The 16,179-nt window shown below is 49.9% G+C and overlaps 1 protein-coding gene and 1 long non-coding RNA gene across 5 annotated transcripts; one reads left to right on the plus strand and one right to left on the minus strand.

The window, feature by feature from the left end:
* Positions 1 to 618: 618 nt before the first annotated feature.
* LOC143844056 (uncharacterized) lies at positions 619 to 2,200 on the minus strand. Its single transcript, XR_013233798.1, has 2 exons — positions 1,958 to 2,200; positions 619 to 997 (listed from the first exon to the last, which is right to left on the minus strand). It is a non-coding gene; the product is annotated as an uncharacterized LOC143844056 (long non-coding RNA).
* MTG1 (mitochondrial ribosome associated GTPase 1) lies at positions 2,114 to 16,079 on the plus strand. 4 transcript variants are annotated; one of them, XM_077351017.1, is made up of 11 exons: positions 2,114 to 2,271; positions 2,453 to 2,516; positions 3,732 to 3,837; positions 4,561 to 4,641; positions 5,823 to 5,879; positions 6,206 to 6,296; positions 11,451 to 11,512; positions 14,029 to 14,125; positions 14,609 to 14,690; positions 14,798 to 14,910; positions 15,112 to 16,079. In XM_077351017.1, the coding sequence occupies exons 1-11, from the start codon at positions 2,166 to 2,168 to the stop codon at positions 15,207 to 15,209; spliced, it is 957 nt and encodes a 318-aa protein (XP_077207132.1). In that variant the 5' UTR covers positions 2,114 to 2,165; the 3' UTR covers positions 15,210 to 16,079. The 4 variants fall into 4 exon arrangements, with proteins under 4 accessions (XP_077207132.1, XP_077207135.1, XP_077207133.1 ...); XM_077351020.1 differs by having other exon boundaries at positions 2,115 to 2,271; positions 3,739 to 3,837; XM_077351018.1 differs by lacking the exon at positions 2,453 to 2,516 and having other exon boundaries at positions 2,141 to 2,271; positions 3,646 to 3,837.
* Positions 16,080 to 16,179: the final 100 nt, after the last annotated feature.

A 16,179-nucleotide genomic window follows, 5' to 3' on the forward strand; every position in this document is an offset into this window, starting at 1 on the left:
ACTACTATATACATTTTCAATCCACTCAATCTCCGCTAGGAAAAGTTCAGAGGGTTCTGTCACATTTCCCTGGAAAGCATGATGCTCACATTCCTGTGACATGAAAAAAGTTCTCAGAACTACTTGACAGTGGGTTTTGGAGACTGCATCTGAATCTGCCACATGAACATTGAGGAGAGAGAAGAACAAAATGAGCTGGAAGAGGAATCTCTGGAAAGCTTGGTGCTGAACTTGGGTTTTCAGCCTCTTCAGAAGAGTAAATCGGCTATGAAATGCAACATGTTGCTCAGCAATGCACATTATCTAGTTCTAACCATGCAGGAAAAAAGTAAAAACTTGTTCCTGCATTTTAAATCTGGGCAGGTAAAATTATTGTCCACTGAAAGAAAACCTGGAAGTTTTTCCTACTTAAAGAGTCTGACAGGCAAGCTAGTTTAGGGACATCTTCCACAAAATCAGGTGGACCAGAGGAGTGGTGTCATTACACAAAGCTGTACAGCCAGTTGCCCAGCACATGGTGGGAAATGCCAGATTTGTGAATAAAACCGCAGTAAAGTGGGAGAGCCAAAGAAAATGCCTTGAGAGCCGAGGAAGGCACCTGACCCTGGTGAACGGCTATTTCTTTCCTGGGACTTTATTAGGAGACGGAGCTGGGGCTGGCATCCTCGGGAGAGGCACCGTGCTTCTTTGTAGCAGATGAGACTGGACTGGTCCGACAGAACATCTCAACGAAAGCAGCTTGTGGGTCCAGAAGAGCCAGCCTAATACCAATTGGTGCAGGAGATGAGGTAGCGCACATCATCCAGCATATCCAGGAGCCATGCCTGGCAGTGAGTTTGGGCAGCTGGCCCTGGCTCCCCTTCAGAGGGCACTGGTGCTATGGTGGGGGTAACGCATCCTTCATCTGGCAGCTGTGGGCTCTGGACTGCCACAGTAACTGCTTCCTCTTCCTCCTGCTCCGTGATGCTCTCTATTGGTAGGCTGGTGTTGCTCATTTCTAGAACGAGGAGTGGAACATGGGGGGGGGGATTAGAATTCCTTTTAGCTGGAGATGGGACCGTCCATGTGCAAAATGTATCCCTCAAGCAACCCTTACAACCCAGCTCCTGAAGGTTTGGATTCTCCAACTGGCACCTCCTCTCCTGCCAGAGACAGACACAAATGCACATCGCCCGCCTTCCAGCTTGACTTGCAGTTCCCACATTATGCTGCACAAAGGGTCAAATGTCCCAAGTACATCTGCATTTAGCTCAGGATGGGGCATCTCTGAGAGGAGGTTTAACTGCGTTAATCCTCCCTGAAGCCTGAGGCCATTCTGTGGAAGGTTTTCTGGTATGAGTCCAGAACTGGCACCCATGGCATAGGGTCAAGCTTACCAAGCCACCTGGATTGGGGTACACAACATAAACCACAACTGCATACAGCTTGCAATATGGGTCCCACTTTGAGGTGCCCACCATCCAAATCCCCTCCCCCCGTTGAGGACCCCCTCAGTCCTGGGCTGCCAGCTGAGGGTCAGGGGGAACTAGCCAAGCGCAAGAAGCCCCATGTTCTCAGCTCCCACCCTGGTGACGGGGTGATGCCGAGGAGTGTCTGCTGCCCTCCCCTCAGACCCCCCCCCCATACAAGGGGGCCGCTCTAGGGAAGGGGCGGTCCAGCTGCGGCCCTCCAGAGGTCCATGGACTACCATTCCCATGAATTGCGTTCGCTGGCAGGGGCTCATGGGAACTGTAGTCCATGGACCACCCCTGGGCTAGAATGAGGGGATCTGTTTTGAAACAGGCCCCTCCGTGGCAACCACACAGGAGGGCAAGGGCGCACTGCTGGAGGGGGGGCTGCTGCTGCTCAGAGGGGGTCTTCGGGGAGGGCACTCTGCACCCCCCCAACACTTGCGGGGCGGCGAAGGGGGGCCTCCCTCCCTCCCTCCCTGACGGACAGCCTGGCCCCGCCCCCTCACCGTCTCAGTGGCAGGCCCCGCCTTCGAGCTCCGCACATGCGCTCTGCCGCGAGGTCCTGCCGGGGCTGAGAGGCCTTCCGGGAAGGGCGGGCTCGCCGCCAGGACGTCACAGAGACGCTCTTCTGGATTGGCTGGGAGAAAGGCGGGGGCCGATGCCGTCACAGGCGCCGCTGCCACTTCCGGTCAGGGGCTCCGGCGACGCGCGGGGATGCGGCTCGGGCCTTTCCTGCGGGCCCCGCTCAAGGGCTGGCGGGAGCGGTTCGACTCCGGCGGCCGGGAGGTCGCGCGCTGGTTCCCCGGGCACATGGCCAAAGGCAGGCGGGGAGCGCGAGGGCGGGGCCGGGGTAGCCGCAGGGCCTCATGGGCATTGTAGTCCGCCCCTGGGCTGGGCTGGCGAGGGCAGCCCCGGTGGGGCCGGGAGGGCCGTGGCGTCGGAGCTCGCGGCCGCTCTGGAGGGCCCTGCCGGATCCGCTCAGCCCGAGGCTTCCTTTGCAGGGCTGAAGGAGATGAAGACGCGCCTGCGCCAGGTGGACTGCTTGCTGGAAGTGCACGACGCTCGCATATCCTTCCCGCAGGGCCCTGCCGAGGCTCAGTCTCCGGTGCTGCTGTGCTGCTCGCTGGCCCCTGTTTTGCTGCTCCTCTGCCTCTGGGGCACCTATGGCTTCCAGACTTATGCCGCAGGCCCTTAGAGCTGTGTTAGTAAACCATTTGGGGCGGGAGAGGGCTAAAATCTTCAGCTGAAGACTCGGTGATTTATGCGTCAGACATATTCCGCTACACATGGAAACACAATTCTGATTACAATTCTCAGAGCCATCCAGAAATTGGTATTTGCCCCTACAGAGGAAATTCTGTAAAGGCCCCATCAAATAGCTATTTTCCAGATGCACAGCAAAGCTGATGTGGACCCAGGATGGCAACACATCACTGAATGCATTTGAGCTGTAGCTATATTGTAGATACATAAGAACATAAATCCATTCTGAATCAGACCATTGGTCTGTCTAGTCCAGCATCCTGTCACACACTGTGGCCAACCAATTACTCTGTTGAACAACAGAGAATAGAGGCTGCGGCCTTCCTGTGATGCTGTCTCCTGTCACTGGTACTCAGAGGGCTCTGCCACAGAATGTGGAGGTTCCCATTATTCACCATGGCTAGTAGCCACTGTGTGAATCTGTCTAATCCCCTTTCAAAGCTCTCTATGCATGTGGCCACATTTTAATCACTCATTGTATAAAGAAGTATCTTGTTTTTTCCAACCTGAATCTACTGCTCGTCAGCTTCATCAACCTTTGAGTTCTAGTATTTTAGGAAAGGGAGTAAAATATGAGATTTGTTGTGGAATGAAGTATTACACTACATATTCCAAACAGATTAATGTTATTAGTGGTATAAATCCTGTTAACAGTCATCACTGCATCCAGAAAGCCAGTCCAGGAAAGATAGTTTTAGAATAAATTAACTCAGAATATGGGGGTACATTTCAGCAGACCCCCAGGGGTGGTGTGGGATAACCATGGTTGTTGCAAGTACACAAGTGTACTTCCTTGTTCTTGTCTGTAAAATATCAACAAATTAGTTCTCTGCAAAGCTGCATGTGTGGAAACAGGTAGTGTTTTGACTTTGTGTTTGAAGTTTGCCTGTCAAAAACATTCCAGCTTAAATTGCTATTATTGTGGCTGCAGGCTCCAAATTTCTCCTCCAGTCCTACCCAAACTTTCATTGAGGGTGCTGCGATCCCCTGCTCTTCTTTGGCTCCTTAGCGCATGCACATCCCACTCTCTGGTCGGAATCCTCTGCTGCTGGAAGCCCTGGGTGTCCGTCCACACTTGCTGGTGCTGAACAAGATGGACCTCGCAGACCTAACAGACCAATCGGTAAGACCCAAATAGGATCTGCCCCATATTGGCCATTGTGACTTTGACACCATGACTAGTTGACTGGCTGGGATGCACCACTGTAGGTCTCTGCCTACTTGCTTTCCTGAAGCAGCCCTTGCTTTTTGGCCTGATTGGTGGCTTTTCAACCCAGCATTTAAGGTGCTGTTTTTACTGATGGTACTCAGGACTCTGTGGGGGCAACATTCACTTGTCAGCAGTAGCAAGAGAATTATTTGTGTTTTCTGCAGACCTTTTTGTCAACTGATTTTTAATTATGATAAATTCCTGAGCTGATCAAACCTGTGGTATGTATTAACTTGGAAGGCTGGATATTGTCCTTGGATTTATTCAGCTTCATCTCCCAGCTTGATTCTTCCTGTTACCTTTTTCATTTGGAGGCTGTTTATTCCTACAGTTAATAATTTTTTGCTTGGTTGGTTGAATTGACTTACCCAGATTGCCACAACAGTAGTGTGCCACAACCACATTTTCCATTCCACTTGCAAGACCTTGGCCAAAGATTGGACTGCCACAGCACATTTGTGATCTTGTCTTCCGTGTCAGTGATCTTAAACCAGTTTTTGAAATATATACGACTCAGAACTAACCCTTCTGTTGGGCTGTGTTATTCTGTGGTTTCTGTCAGCAGATGATCAGCACAAAAATAGCCTCATATCATGCCTTCTTTCTCCTGACTGATAAATACTTTCTTGTTTACAGCGAATTCTGGAATGCTTGAAAAAGCAAGATGTCAGACATGTCCTTTTCACGGATTGCTTCAAAGATGAGAATATTAAGAAGGTATTATACTGTTAGAGTGTCTCAGGCAGTATGGGGGATGACAACACAGCGTCCTACACAGGAGCTTCCTGTTTGAAAGATGAAGCAAATCAATCTGGTCCTTAGTCCTTGCCTGTGAGTTGCTTTGATTTGTACACTTATCCATCAGGGAGAGAGACAGCAATGGGAAATATCCTGTTTATTATTTATTTATTTAAAAATTCTTATCCCACCTTTCCTCTTGGTTCAAGGCAGCTTATAAAAATGGTTAAAACATCCCCAGCTAAACCAAAGGTAATATTGTTGTGGTTAGTTGTAAAGTCATGTCCGACCCATCGCGGCCCCATGGACAATGATCCTCCAGGCCTTCCTGTCCTCTACCATCCCCCGGAGTCTATTTAAGCTCTCGCCCACTGCTTAAAGGTAAAATAACAACCCCAAAACTCCTCCCCCCTTAAAATATGTCTGCTATTCAAATCCCCTCAAAAGCCCTGGCTGTTCGATGCCTCGTGAAGATCCCCAAGGAGGGGGCCACTCTCACCTCTTCAAAGAGCCATTCCACATGGACAGTCATGATGGAAAAGTCCCAGGTTTTGCCCGTTGCCCGATGGGCGTCCCTAAGGGGTGGGATAGCCAGAAGATGGCTGCCTGGTGACACAGGAAGGAGACAATCCTTCAAATATATGGGTCCCAGGTCATGAAGGACTTTAAACCAGCACCCTGAAATGAACCCAGAAATAGATTGGCAGCCAGTGTAGCTGTTTCAAAATAGGCAACATATATTTGCAGCGGCTAGCCCCTAACAGCAGTTGCTGCCTTATTCCGAACCAGTTGGAGTGTCTGAGTAGTCTTTTCGGGAAGCACATTGCAGTAGTCCAACCATGAGATTACAGAAGCATGGATCAGTGTGGCCAGGTCAGCTGAGTCTAGGTTAATGAGAAAGTTAGCAAATCATATGCAGCTGATAGAAGTTGCTCCTGGCCACAATGCCAACCTGCTTTTCAAACAGCAAGGCAGTGCCCATGGCCACCCTTAAGCTCTTAACCTGCTCTGAAAAGGCCAGTGTTATTCCATCCAGGACATACAGATTCCGTCTATCTAGAAAACCAGCTTTCCCAGCCAGCAGTACCTCTGGAAGCCCTGGGTGTCCGTCCACACTTGCTGTGTTGGACCTCTGAAAATATTCTTGTATTTCTTTACAGATTGTTCCCCTTGTCACAGAATTAGTCAGCAACAGTCAGCGCTATCAGAGGGCTGAGGTGAGTCTGATCCTGTGAGTGGCTGTCATTTTCAACTCTAGAAAAAGAGGCTAATGATTAGGAAGGTTCTCCTTCCAGCTCTGGGAAATACTGGAAATGCTCAGTTTGCTTTCACCTAAGAGGCTGGTGTGCAAACAAAATCCATGCAGAAATTCCATTTGGTTATCTGTGAATGCTCGACCCCTGAATTCTTGAGGTTGAAGTTCTTGAATAAGATCACCTGTCCTCCCTAGGAACGGATGGAGGCACTGCTGCCTGTGCCTGATGTCTCTTAATACGTCCTGAGAAAGGGACAGGCTTGCTCTCACCCTTGTGGTTTGTTCCAGAATATCGACACTTCCATGATGGTTATTGGTGTGCCAAATGTGGGGAAATCCTCAGTCATCAATGCACTAAGAAGGCTGCATCTCAGAAAAGGTATCTTCTTTTTCTTTTGTTCCTTCAGTTTTGTTACTAATCAGAGGAACTTTGTATGTCCACAGCAGAGGTTAAGTTAGAGTTTAGGCCTGCATAAGTTAACACTGAGTTAACACTGAAGTTTGTACTAATGATACATGGGGGCTGCGGGCATTCTGTATATCTCAGTCCGAATAAAATGATGACAATTGTTGACTGAAAATGCTTTCCCATTCTTAGCACTCTGTTCAGAAGGTCTGCACAAAATACCTTTGCTGCTAGGTAACAGTAGAGGAATGCAGGCAAAGAGGAGGCTGAAAGGAACAGCAAAGCTGCCCCAACCAAAAACAATATAACCCCACCCCACAAAGGTCTCTTTTAATGGGGGAAGTTTCCTACAGGAGTGACCATGGCTGACCTTCCGATTTTGGATAGCCCTACAGCTTAGATAGTTGGATACATCGCTGCTCTTAGTCAATTTGGCTAACCTAGCATAGGAACTAGAGATTAACAAGGGAGAAAAGCCCAAGGAAGGAAACAGAACTCCAGGAGAATTCAGAGTTCTCCTGAGACCCAACTAATTTTTTAAAACCCTCCAAACCAGTAAATTTAGAGAGAGAGAGAGAGAGAAAGAAGGTCATCAGCTGCAGCATTTGATCCCAGAGCCTATCTCCCTCCCATTGTAGCTTTGAGGCATATCTTGACAGAAGTGTTGGCGGCCGATCCATGCTTCTGGTCCTCGGCCTTATAGGGATCGAGATCATATCTGGAGACATCCTTGCAGCCGTGGCAGCACAGATCCCATATGGTCTGTGGCTCAACAGTGTCTCTTTTGGTCTTCCACAGCCACCCACAGGCTCTCCCCCCAGTTCAAATTCTGGCACAAAACTACTTGTTAGGTGCAAAAGGTCTTCCTAGCCGTATCCCCACATTAAAGCCTACGTAAGCGGTGCTAGATGGTACAACTACCTCAGCCACTACCTCAGATGGTACAACTACCTCAGAGAGATACCATGGGGGAAATTTCTGTGAGAATTTACTATTCTGTTAATTGGGGTCACCAGAACAAAAGAAGATGAAACTCAAATACTTTGGCCACCTCATGAGAAGGAAGGACTCCCTGGAGAAGGGCCTAATGCTGGGAGCGATCGAGGGCAAAAGAAGAAGGGGCGACAGAGAATGAGGTGGCTGGATGGAGTCCCTGAAGCAGTCGGTGCAAACTTAAACGATAGAGGACAGGAAGGCCTGGAGGATCATTGTCCATGGGGTCATGATGGGTCGGACATGACTTTGCACCTAACAACAACAACAAAGAACAAAAGAACATAAAGTTATCACGTGAACCAAAGAAACAGGCTAAGACAGGTTAATAAAACAATACAACAATGCAGCATAACCATTGCATGTCAAGTACTTGTCACTTCACCAAGGCCAACATTATATGTTCAGGCAATCTTCTGCAGAATCCCCACCTGTATTCACTGGGTCCATATTTAAAATGGAGAGAGTGGCGGAGTTCACATCCTGTGCATCCCAAGATGCCATATAATTTCACTCCAGGGCCCAAGCAGCCAGCATAAATATAAGAAGAAACATCTGGCTCAAACATTGGAAGGTGGATTCTCTATCAAAGAGCAACCTGTCCACAGAGAAGTTCTTACACGGGGTCCTTTTTAGAGGAATGAGCCAAGACAAAGGTCCTTGGCAGCAAGCAAGGATAGGGATGGAAAACCCAAATCTTTTGTAGCTTTAGAGCAATGGGCTGAGAAAGAGGCACAAAGGAATACAGGCATTTTCATACATTCAAGTACCAGCAAAGAAGTAGAGACAACCAACCACATTGAGGCAAGATAAGAATTTGCCTACAAAGAAGCAGACTCTGCATCTTCAAGCACGTCTTTCAACTTTGAACAGTCCTTTCTATCATCTTAAAGGGATACAAAATAGCATGTATATCCCCTCCATGCTGGCAATTCATACTTTCTCCTGTCCCAAAGTCCCCAGCACAAAAACACATACTGGGTCAAGCGATCCAACATCTGATCCAAAAAGGAGAAATCATACCTGCTGAACAACATTTCAAGAGAGTGTACTCAACCCTATTTGTAGTGCCCAAAAGATCTGGGGACTGGAGGGCATTACCAAACTGGGTAAAGAGGAGAAAGTTCAGGATAGAATCCCCGTAGCATATCCTTCACATCTTGACTTTCCTTGATCTCAGGGAGGCTACCTTCATATACCTATGCACCCAGATTCCATACAGTTCCTCTGCTTCTATCACCATGGGTGCCATTTCCAGTACAGAGCCTTGCCTTTTGGGATTTCTTCAGCACCACAAGTAGTCACCAATGTTATGATAACCTTGGCAGCAAGAATTTGGCCAAAAGGGCTCCACATATACCCCTAACTAGACAACATCCCGATAAGGTCTAAAAGATGAGACAACTGCAAGGAAGTCAACAAATCTGACTGCAAGGAAACTACAGGAACACGGCTTCCTCATAAATACCCCAAAGAATCATGACACATCGAAAGACTTAGTAAATCTAGGTGCTAGAACATGCACGTGCCTAGCTCAAGTCTTTCTACTGGGGGAATAAAACAGAAGATCAAGCACCTAATCATGGACATTGTAAAAAACACATTGGCAGACCTCATGCACCTAGTCACAGTACATAGTCTCCTGATATCCACAATAGACCTGATACCATGAGCATGGTTCCACTCCAGAGCACTTCGGTGGAAACTGCGTCCCCACCAAAGAGACATTTTGAGGTGCAAACACAAGCAGATCACCAACTTAAGAAAGGAACTCAGATGGTGGACAATGCATGAAAACCTGGCTAGAGGAACCAACTTCACGCAGCCTTTCCAAATCATGGTGACAACAGATGCAAGCCAAAGGGGCTGGCGAACCACTGCATAGGCAGAACAATCCAGGGAAGATGAAATATGAAGGAAGGGGACACACAGCATCAACTGGCTGGAACTTCTAATAGTCTGACTAGTGCTTGAGGTGTTTTAACACCTCGTACAAGGCTAACACGACTTGGTTCATACCAAGAATATGACCATGAAGGTACACGTCAACAGGCAAGGGAGCACAAGATCCCAGTCCTTCTACTAAGAGGCAAGGCACCTCCCAGGGTGGGCAGAACAGAATTTGGCAAGCCTAAAGGCAGAACATCTGAGGGAGCCAGGAAATAGTCTGGCTGAACAGACAGGATGTGGACCCAGAGTACTGGAGTTTGAATTGAAAAATGTTTGTTCAAATCACATGCAGGTTCAGCACTCCATGAATAGCCTGCCTCCCAACACCCAGGTAGAGAGGTCTCTATCTTGGTTCCATGCCCAGAGAGCAAAGGGTAAAAGGCCAGTGTGCTGCAATTGGCAGTCACATGAGGTCTGAAAACCACGGGCACCTTGGCCAGGAGGGGTCCACAGTTATTATTTCTGTGTCTTCCCTCCTAAGTTTGCTCAGCATCCTGTGGCTGAATGGCAGGGGAGGGAGGGCACAGATTATGAGCCAGAGATGGGACAGGGCATCTTTCCCAGCCAGAGCAGACCTTCTACAGCACGGTCCTATCCTACACCCGGACTGAGCTGGTTGCACCTGACAGCCTGAAAATTGAAAGGGAAAACAAGTCTCAGGAAACCCTCCTCGAGGCATATATTCACAGAACCACACGTGGCAAAGCTTCAGGAACTGGGTTCCATCAAGGACCTAGACCCACTACGCCCCTCCTACAGGGATTGGTGTTTGATGGATGGAGACGAGGCCTCAGGGCCAACGTGCTAAAGAGACAGGTCATAGCACTCTATTCCACCTGGAAGATCAGCCCCATGAGGGCCATGAGGAGGAGGCAGACAGTGGCCAACCACCTCCAAACATGTCTTGCTTGGCTGCCAGACTATCCTCGGGTCTCCTGGCTATACGCTATGCCTGCTGTAAGCAGACTAAATGGCCAACTTCCCTCCGAGTTTCCTGATTATTTCTGCTTTCGACTTATTTTAGTTGAACCCCAAGAACAGGATGGCTTAGTTATATTTGGTAGCTCCGAGGTAAAAGGGGGTTCTTTAAACGAAATAGTGACTGGCCCAAGGGCACCCAGCAGCAGACTTCAGAAGGAGGAGGAGGAGTGTGGAATCCAAGCCAGTTCTCCAGATTAGAGCCCTCCACTAGGGTTGTGGCACACCTCCAACTTCCATGCTGTGTAACCAACTCCATGGTGCGTCTGGAAACAGGAATGTTAATGGGCCAAGACAATATCTGCCTGTCAGCAATAGGAATGTGGCTGAAATTAATACATAACCCACAGGGTATATTTCATTACCCCTGAATGACAACTTCCAATCATCTTGGACTAAGGCTGTTCACAGAGGAACCCAAAGTCTGGGCTTCTCCATACACTTATTATCCAAATTAGCTCATGATCAAGCCGCAGCATTAGTTAACCAGCGGATACGAGGCAATCGACGTCAGTTGGACCTGAGTAAATCTCCAACTCTTTTGGCCCCAGTTAAAACAAGATATGTTCTGGCCCCTGCCACTTATCTGTCTCAGCTGGTAATAAGTAAGCAAAGAAGGGCGTTTACCCTTGCAAGATGGTCCGTCTTGCTTTCAGCCCTTGTAGAGGGTCGCTATAAGAACATTCCCCTTACACTGAGACAATGTTTTTGTGGGAATGGCGAAATTGATACAAGAGAGCCTATATTGTTCCATTGCCCTGCTTATGTCGGCATTCGTAGCCACTTGATTGAGCCACTCCTTAAAAAGTTGCCAGAACATCATGATGTAGATCGAGCAAAGAGGCTGCTAAGTGAGGAGTCCCCCCAGGCGACAACTCAGCTGACTAAGTTTTGTGCCGCCGCCATAAAAATACGATACTCTAAAGTAGCATAATTTTAAGTTCTGTTTTATGATCTGTTTTAAATTGTATTACATTAAATGACCATATTCTTTTGGTCTTTTATGTATTAACTTCATACAACTTGGTCTGAACGACTGTAATAAAGTTTGAATCTGAACTAGGGTTGCACACGGTGGCCTGGAACGGCCGATTCAGACGCTGCCTCATGTGGGCTTCCAGTTAGTGGCTGGAGAACTTGTAGAGAAGCACTTTGTATTTTGTGTGTGCTTGATTTGTTTTCCTATTTTCTTCCCCTCCCACTTAGGGAAAGCCTCCAGTGTTGGTGCGGAGCCAGGGATCACCAGAGCCGTCCTTACCAGAATCCAGGTAGTAGAATAAACCATGAAAAAATGACGGGGGGTTGGAAGGAGCGATGGAAAACTGTTCTGTGTCTGTGAAAGCATCGATCGATGGGCCTTCTGTCCCTGGGAGAGAGCAGGCGTGGCAGGTGACGAAGCGGAGAGAGGGGAGGACCCTGACCTTGTAAAGGACACCCGTTTACTAAAAGCTGTGATCTCAGACCAGGGTTAGCAGGGGCTCATGGGAATTGTAGTCCATGGATCTCTGGAGGGCCACCGTTTGACTACCCCTGTCTTACCCTTTATTCATAGGTGAACTGATAACACTAGTTCAGCTAGAGGCAAAGCCCGTTCTACCAAACCCAACTTGGTGTAGTGGTCAGGAGCAGTGGCATTATTTATTTATTTATTAGCCGAAAAGCCCATTGCATTCAGGAAAGCAATGGGCGCTAGCAGGCAACGGCAGGGAGAGTGGGGGGACATACCGGAGGTGATGGTCGCGTTGGCAGCGAGGAGGTTGTTGGCAGCCAGGCCGCTGGGAAGGTTAGCGAGCGGTGGGCACTTGGAGGGCTGGCGGCCGGAGGAGAGGGCAGCAGCTGAGAACTCGCAGGGGTCGCAGCGCATCCTCACCGCGCAGTGAGCAGCCAGGGAGCATCGCATTGGGGGCGAGGGCCGTTTAGTAAACAGGCCTTGAAAGGGTCCCCTCCCCTGGCCTCCCACACAAAGTGTCTGTTGTGGGGAGAAGAAAGGAAGTCGATTGTCAACTTCTTTGAGATTCCTTCTGGTACAAAAAAGCGGCATACAAGAAACAACTCTTCTCCTTCTACCCAAGAATACATCAGGCACTAGAACTCACACCTGCACACTGGGCGTTGGCCCTCCTCCCTCTGCTCCCTGCTTGATCTTGAGATCCAGTGCAGTTAAGAGCTTTCAGAGTAGCAGATGCTAATCTCAAGGGATGAGTCTGATCCCAGGCAGCTGGGTCACCAATCTGCGGGCCGGGACCTGGAGATCTTCAGGAATGACAACTGATCTCAGGTACCAGTTCCTCTGGAGAAACAGGACTTAGAATTTTTGATTATACATTATTGTTTTATTGACGTGGGACACATCTTCTGACGCACCTCATCAAACGGAAATGTCAACAGCCATGATGTCCATCGTCCTGCCCACGAAGTGTGCCAGAAGATGGAGGGCCCCACTAGTGGCCACGCTGGACCCTGGGCAGCCCTGCACAAACTACGAGGGCCCAAGGCAGCGGTTGCCCCTCCCCCAAGGCATCTGAAGTGGCTGCGCCAGCCTCTGGGCATCCTCCGCACACCCCACGGGGCCGAGATAAGGAGGAGGAGCAGACAAGGGGGAGAGAGGGAGGGAGGGAGTGTGTGCATTCTCATGCTTGTGTGCATACGTGTGCTTACTCGCGAGTGTACTGTTGCATGCATGCTTGTGTGGGTCAAGACAGAGGAGGAGGAGCAGGTAAGCAGGAGAGGGGAAGGGAGTGAGGGTGTGTTTGTGTGTGTTTACATGCTTGGAGGGAGGGGGGTTGGGAAACCCATAGGAAAAGGGGGAAGCAGGAGGGGGGATTCTCTCTGTGTGTGCCTTTGCATTTCAGAGAGAGGAGAGGAGGCAGGGAGGAGGTTGGCAAACCAACAGGTAAGGGGGAAACCAGGGGGGGAGGAAGTTGTCTCTGTATGTCTGTGTGTGTGTTTGATGTTTTTAACTGAATATATGCTACCTTGTTGAAGAACAGGATAAAGTAAGATAAAATCTTATTTGAGATTTAAGAATACTGAGCCAACTATGGAGAAAACAGGGTTACACTTACCTGTGACTGTTGTTCATTGGCATGTTGTGTACAGGCATTGGCACTGTGCATGTGCAGGCTGGCCATGGACGACCATTTCTCGTTTTGAAGTTCCAAAATGGGGCGCCCTGCCCCCGATCAGAGTCAAGCATGTGCAGGTTTTCCTGCCGTACACAACATGTGCTCTGTGGGCGGGAAGGCCCCTTCCCACCAAGCTGCATTACACAGGCCCATTTGCGACCAAACAGTACACCAACCAGCCAGATTCTGCATGTATTGTATATTTATGGACACACAAACTATATATTTGCTGTAATCCTCTTTTAGAGCCATCTATACCTGTGGCCATCGTTACAGCCTCTGGCACAAAATGTTACATTTTAGTCATTTGCTGTGCAAAGAAATATTTCTACGAGTCACATGACAGAAAGAGAAAGGAAGTAAGGGAGGACTGAGGGGCTGTGGTTGTCTGCTCTTCCACTGTGCCTGCCGAGAGACAACCTTGCCCTCTGCCCATGCACGTGAGAAGTGCATCCTCCTGAAATTCAGCAGAACGTGGCAACTCCTTGGGGTTCTCAGTCCAGTCAAAGACCACAGCCCTACCTCCGTTTGGCTCTCAGTCGGAATGAGTGGGCTGGTGCAGCCACTGCTTTGAAATATGCGGATGACCTGGGACTCCTTGCCCTGCAGTCCCACAGGGCCAGTGAAATCAGGTCGTGTCTCTCTGCTTTGTGTTTCAGGTGTGTGACCGGCCCCTCATGTTCCTCCTGGATACTCCCGGCGTGCTGTCTCCCCGGATTGAGTCTGTGGAGATCGGCTTGAAGCTTGCTCTCTGTGGTAAGGGGGCTGCCGAGGGCCTGGTTGGGGCACGGGGGGGGGGAGGGGGGTGAGCTGAGTATGGACTGAGGCGAACAGGAGGAGGAGCCAGCCTTGCAGGGCCGATGCCAGAGGGATGGACAAGTCAAGGATGCCTGTCCTTGGACCTTGGCTCTGGATCCCCATCTTCCAGACACCCCTTCCCTCCTTAAGTCCTGCAGACCAGCCTATCTGCCCTGACCCTGATGGGGAAGGGAGGAGAGGCAAGCAGGCCGTTGAACGCTCCCCTCTCTGCCTCAAGGCCTTCACATTTGCATTATCTGGTGCCCCTATCTGGACCATTGGGGGAGGGGTACTTCCCGGTTCTTTCCTTTTGCTGCTGGCGGGTTGTTTGGTGGGCAAAGAGAGGCTTAACTTATAGCCCCCTATACCGAGTATCTGGAAGGGTGGTTTGGAATCTGGGTGCTTGGCCTGCAGCAAAACGTCTGCTTTTTTTCCACCTAGGGGCGATCCGGGATCACCTGGTAGGTGAGGATGTCATTGCCGATTACTTGCTTCACACACTGAACAGTCGGCAGCAATTCAGGTGAGGCAATCAGGTGGGGCGGCAGAGGGCTGGCTGGCTGGCTGGCTGTGGTGCCACAAGAGGCCTGACTCGCCCCTTTCTGCTGCCCTGCGCATCCCGCCGTGAAGCTATGTGGAACGCTACAAGATGACCAGCCCTTGTGATAACGTGGAGACGGTACTCAAGAGCATCGCAGTGTTCCTGGGCAAGACGCGCCGAGTCAAAGTGTTTACAGGCACAGGTGAGTAATCGTTCCTTCTTGCCTGTCCTCCTGCGAAGGGAAGCCGCTTTGAGCCTCCTTCGGGGAGAGAAAGGGGCATAGAAGAGCCAACTCTTCTTCTTCCCCTCTTTTCTGAGTCCGGGCTCAGCTGTGGGGTGTGAATGTTGTTGCCCACACAGCCCCATGTGGTGTGACCGGCCTCTCCCTCCCTTCTCTCGGCAGGAGACGTGACTGTGATGGCCCCCAACTACAACGCAGCAGCTGTGGACTTCATCGGCGCTTTCCGCAAGGGGCTTCTGGGGAAGGTGATGCTGGACTGAGCACTGTGTGGAGTGACCGAGTGGCTTCGTTTGGAGCAGGAGGAAACAAGGCCGCCTGGACTCTGCTTGTGGCTGGTTGGGCAGCCATCTGGTTTACATGCTTCATGGGGAACCACAGTCAAACGCCTCTCGCCGAGGGAACAGGGACAAACTGGCAATTGAGATAGTTGCTGGCAGCATTCGGCCACATTTCCTGCCCTCTGCTTTTCTGACTGCCCTCAACAGCCTGCAGCCTACCAGGTTCATGTGTTTGATGTCCTCCCCACCCCCATATAAAACTGCAAAGAAGTCAGAAAGCCTCATTGCAGGGGCACTGAGGGCCTACCTCCCCTCTCTGCAGCCAGAGCAGGAATGGCCGCTGTGAGGCGAAGGTGGCGTACGTGGGGGGGGGGGCTTGGGAGGGGCTTTGCGCCTCTTAACTGGTCAGTCCTCAGGAAAGGGGCCAGGGGCCAATCGTTTCCCCTCCCCATCCCAGACAGCTTCCACCAACCCACCCCTTTGAGAGGCACAAAAGGCAACATGGGGATGGGTGCTGAGGAATTTTGCATCATTTGTAGATTATGAGCCTGTGTTGATGTTGATTTGCCAAATTTGCCAAATGTTATTTCCTGCCTGACCCCCACCCCACCCACCTGTGGATCTCTTCCTTTGAGGTCTGTTCCCTTAGCAACACTGTCTCTGTTCAGAGCTGGTAACAGGCTTGTGGCTAGCTTTCCTTTTTTCTCTTTGGGGACAGAATTTGGAATGCTCGGCCCTTTTGCCCACTTTTTACCCCATAAAGGATGAACGCGAGGTGGCAGCTTGATGGTGAATGGGCTGGTATCAGAATGAATTCATTCTTGAATAAAGCTGCCTCCTTCGCTAGCAGAACAGTCCTTAAGTGAGTTTACTCTCTTCGAAATAGACCTGCGTAAGGGGGGAGGAGGGAATTCTCATTACATTTAAAGGGAAAACCCTTTTACAATGGGAT

The sequence above is a fragment of the Paroedura picta genome, chromosome 8 (assembly GCF_049243985.1).
Source record: "Paroedura picta isolate Pp20150507F chromosome 8, Ppicta_v3.0, whole genome shotgun sequence".
NCBI lineage: Eukaryota > Metazoa > Chordata > Lepidosauria > Squamata > Gekkonidae > Paroedura > Paroedura picta.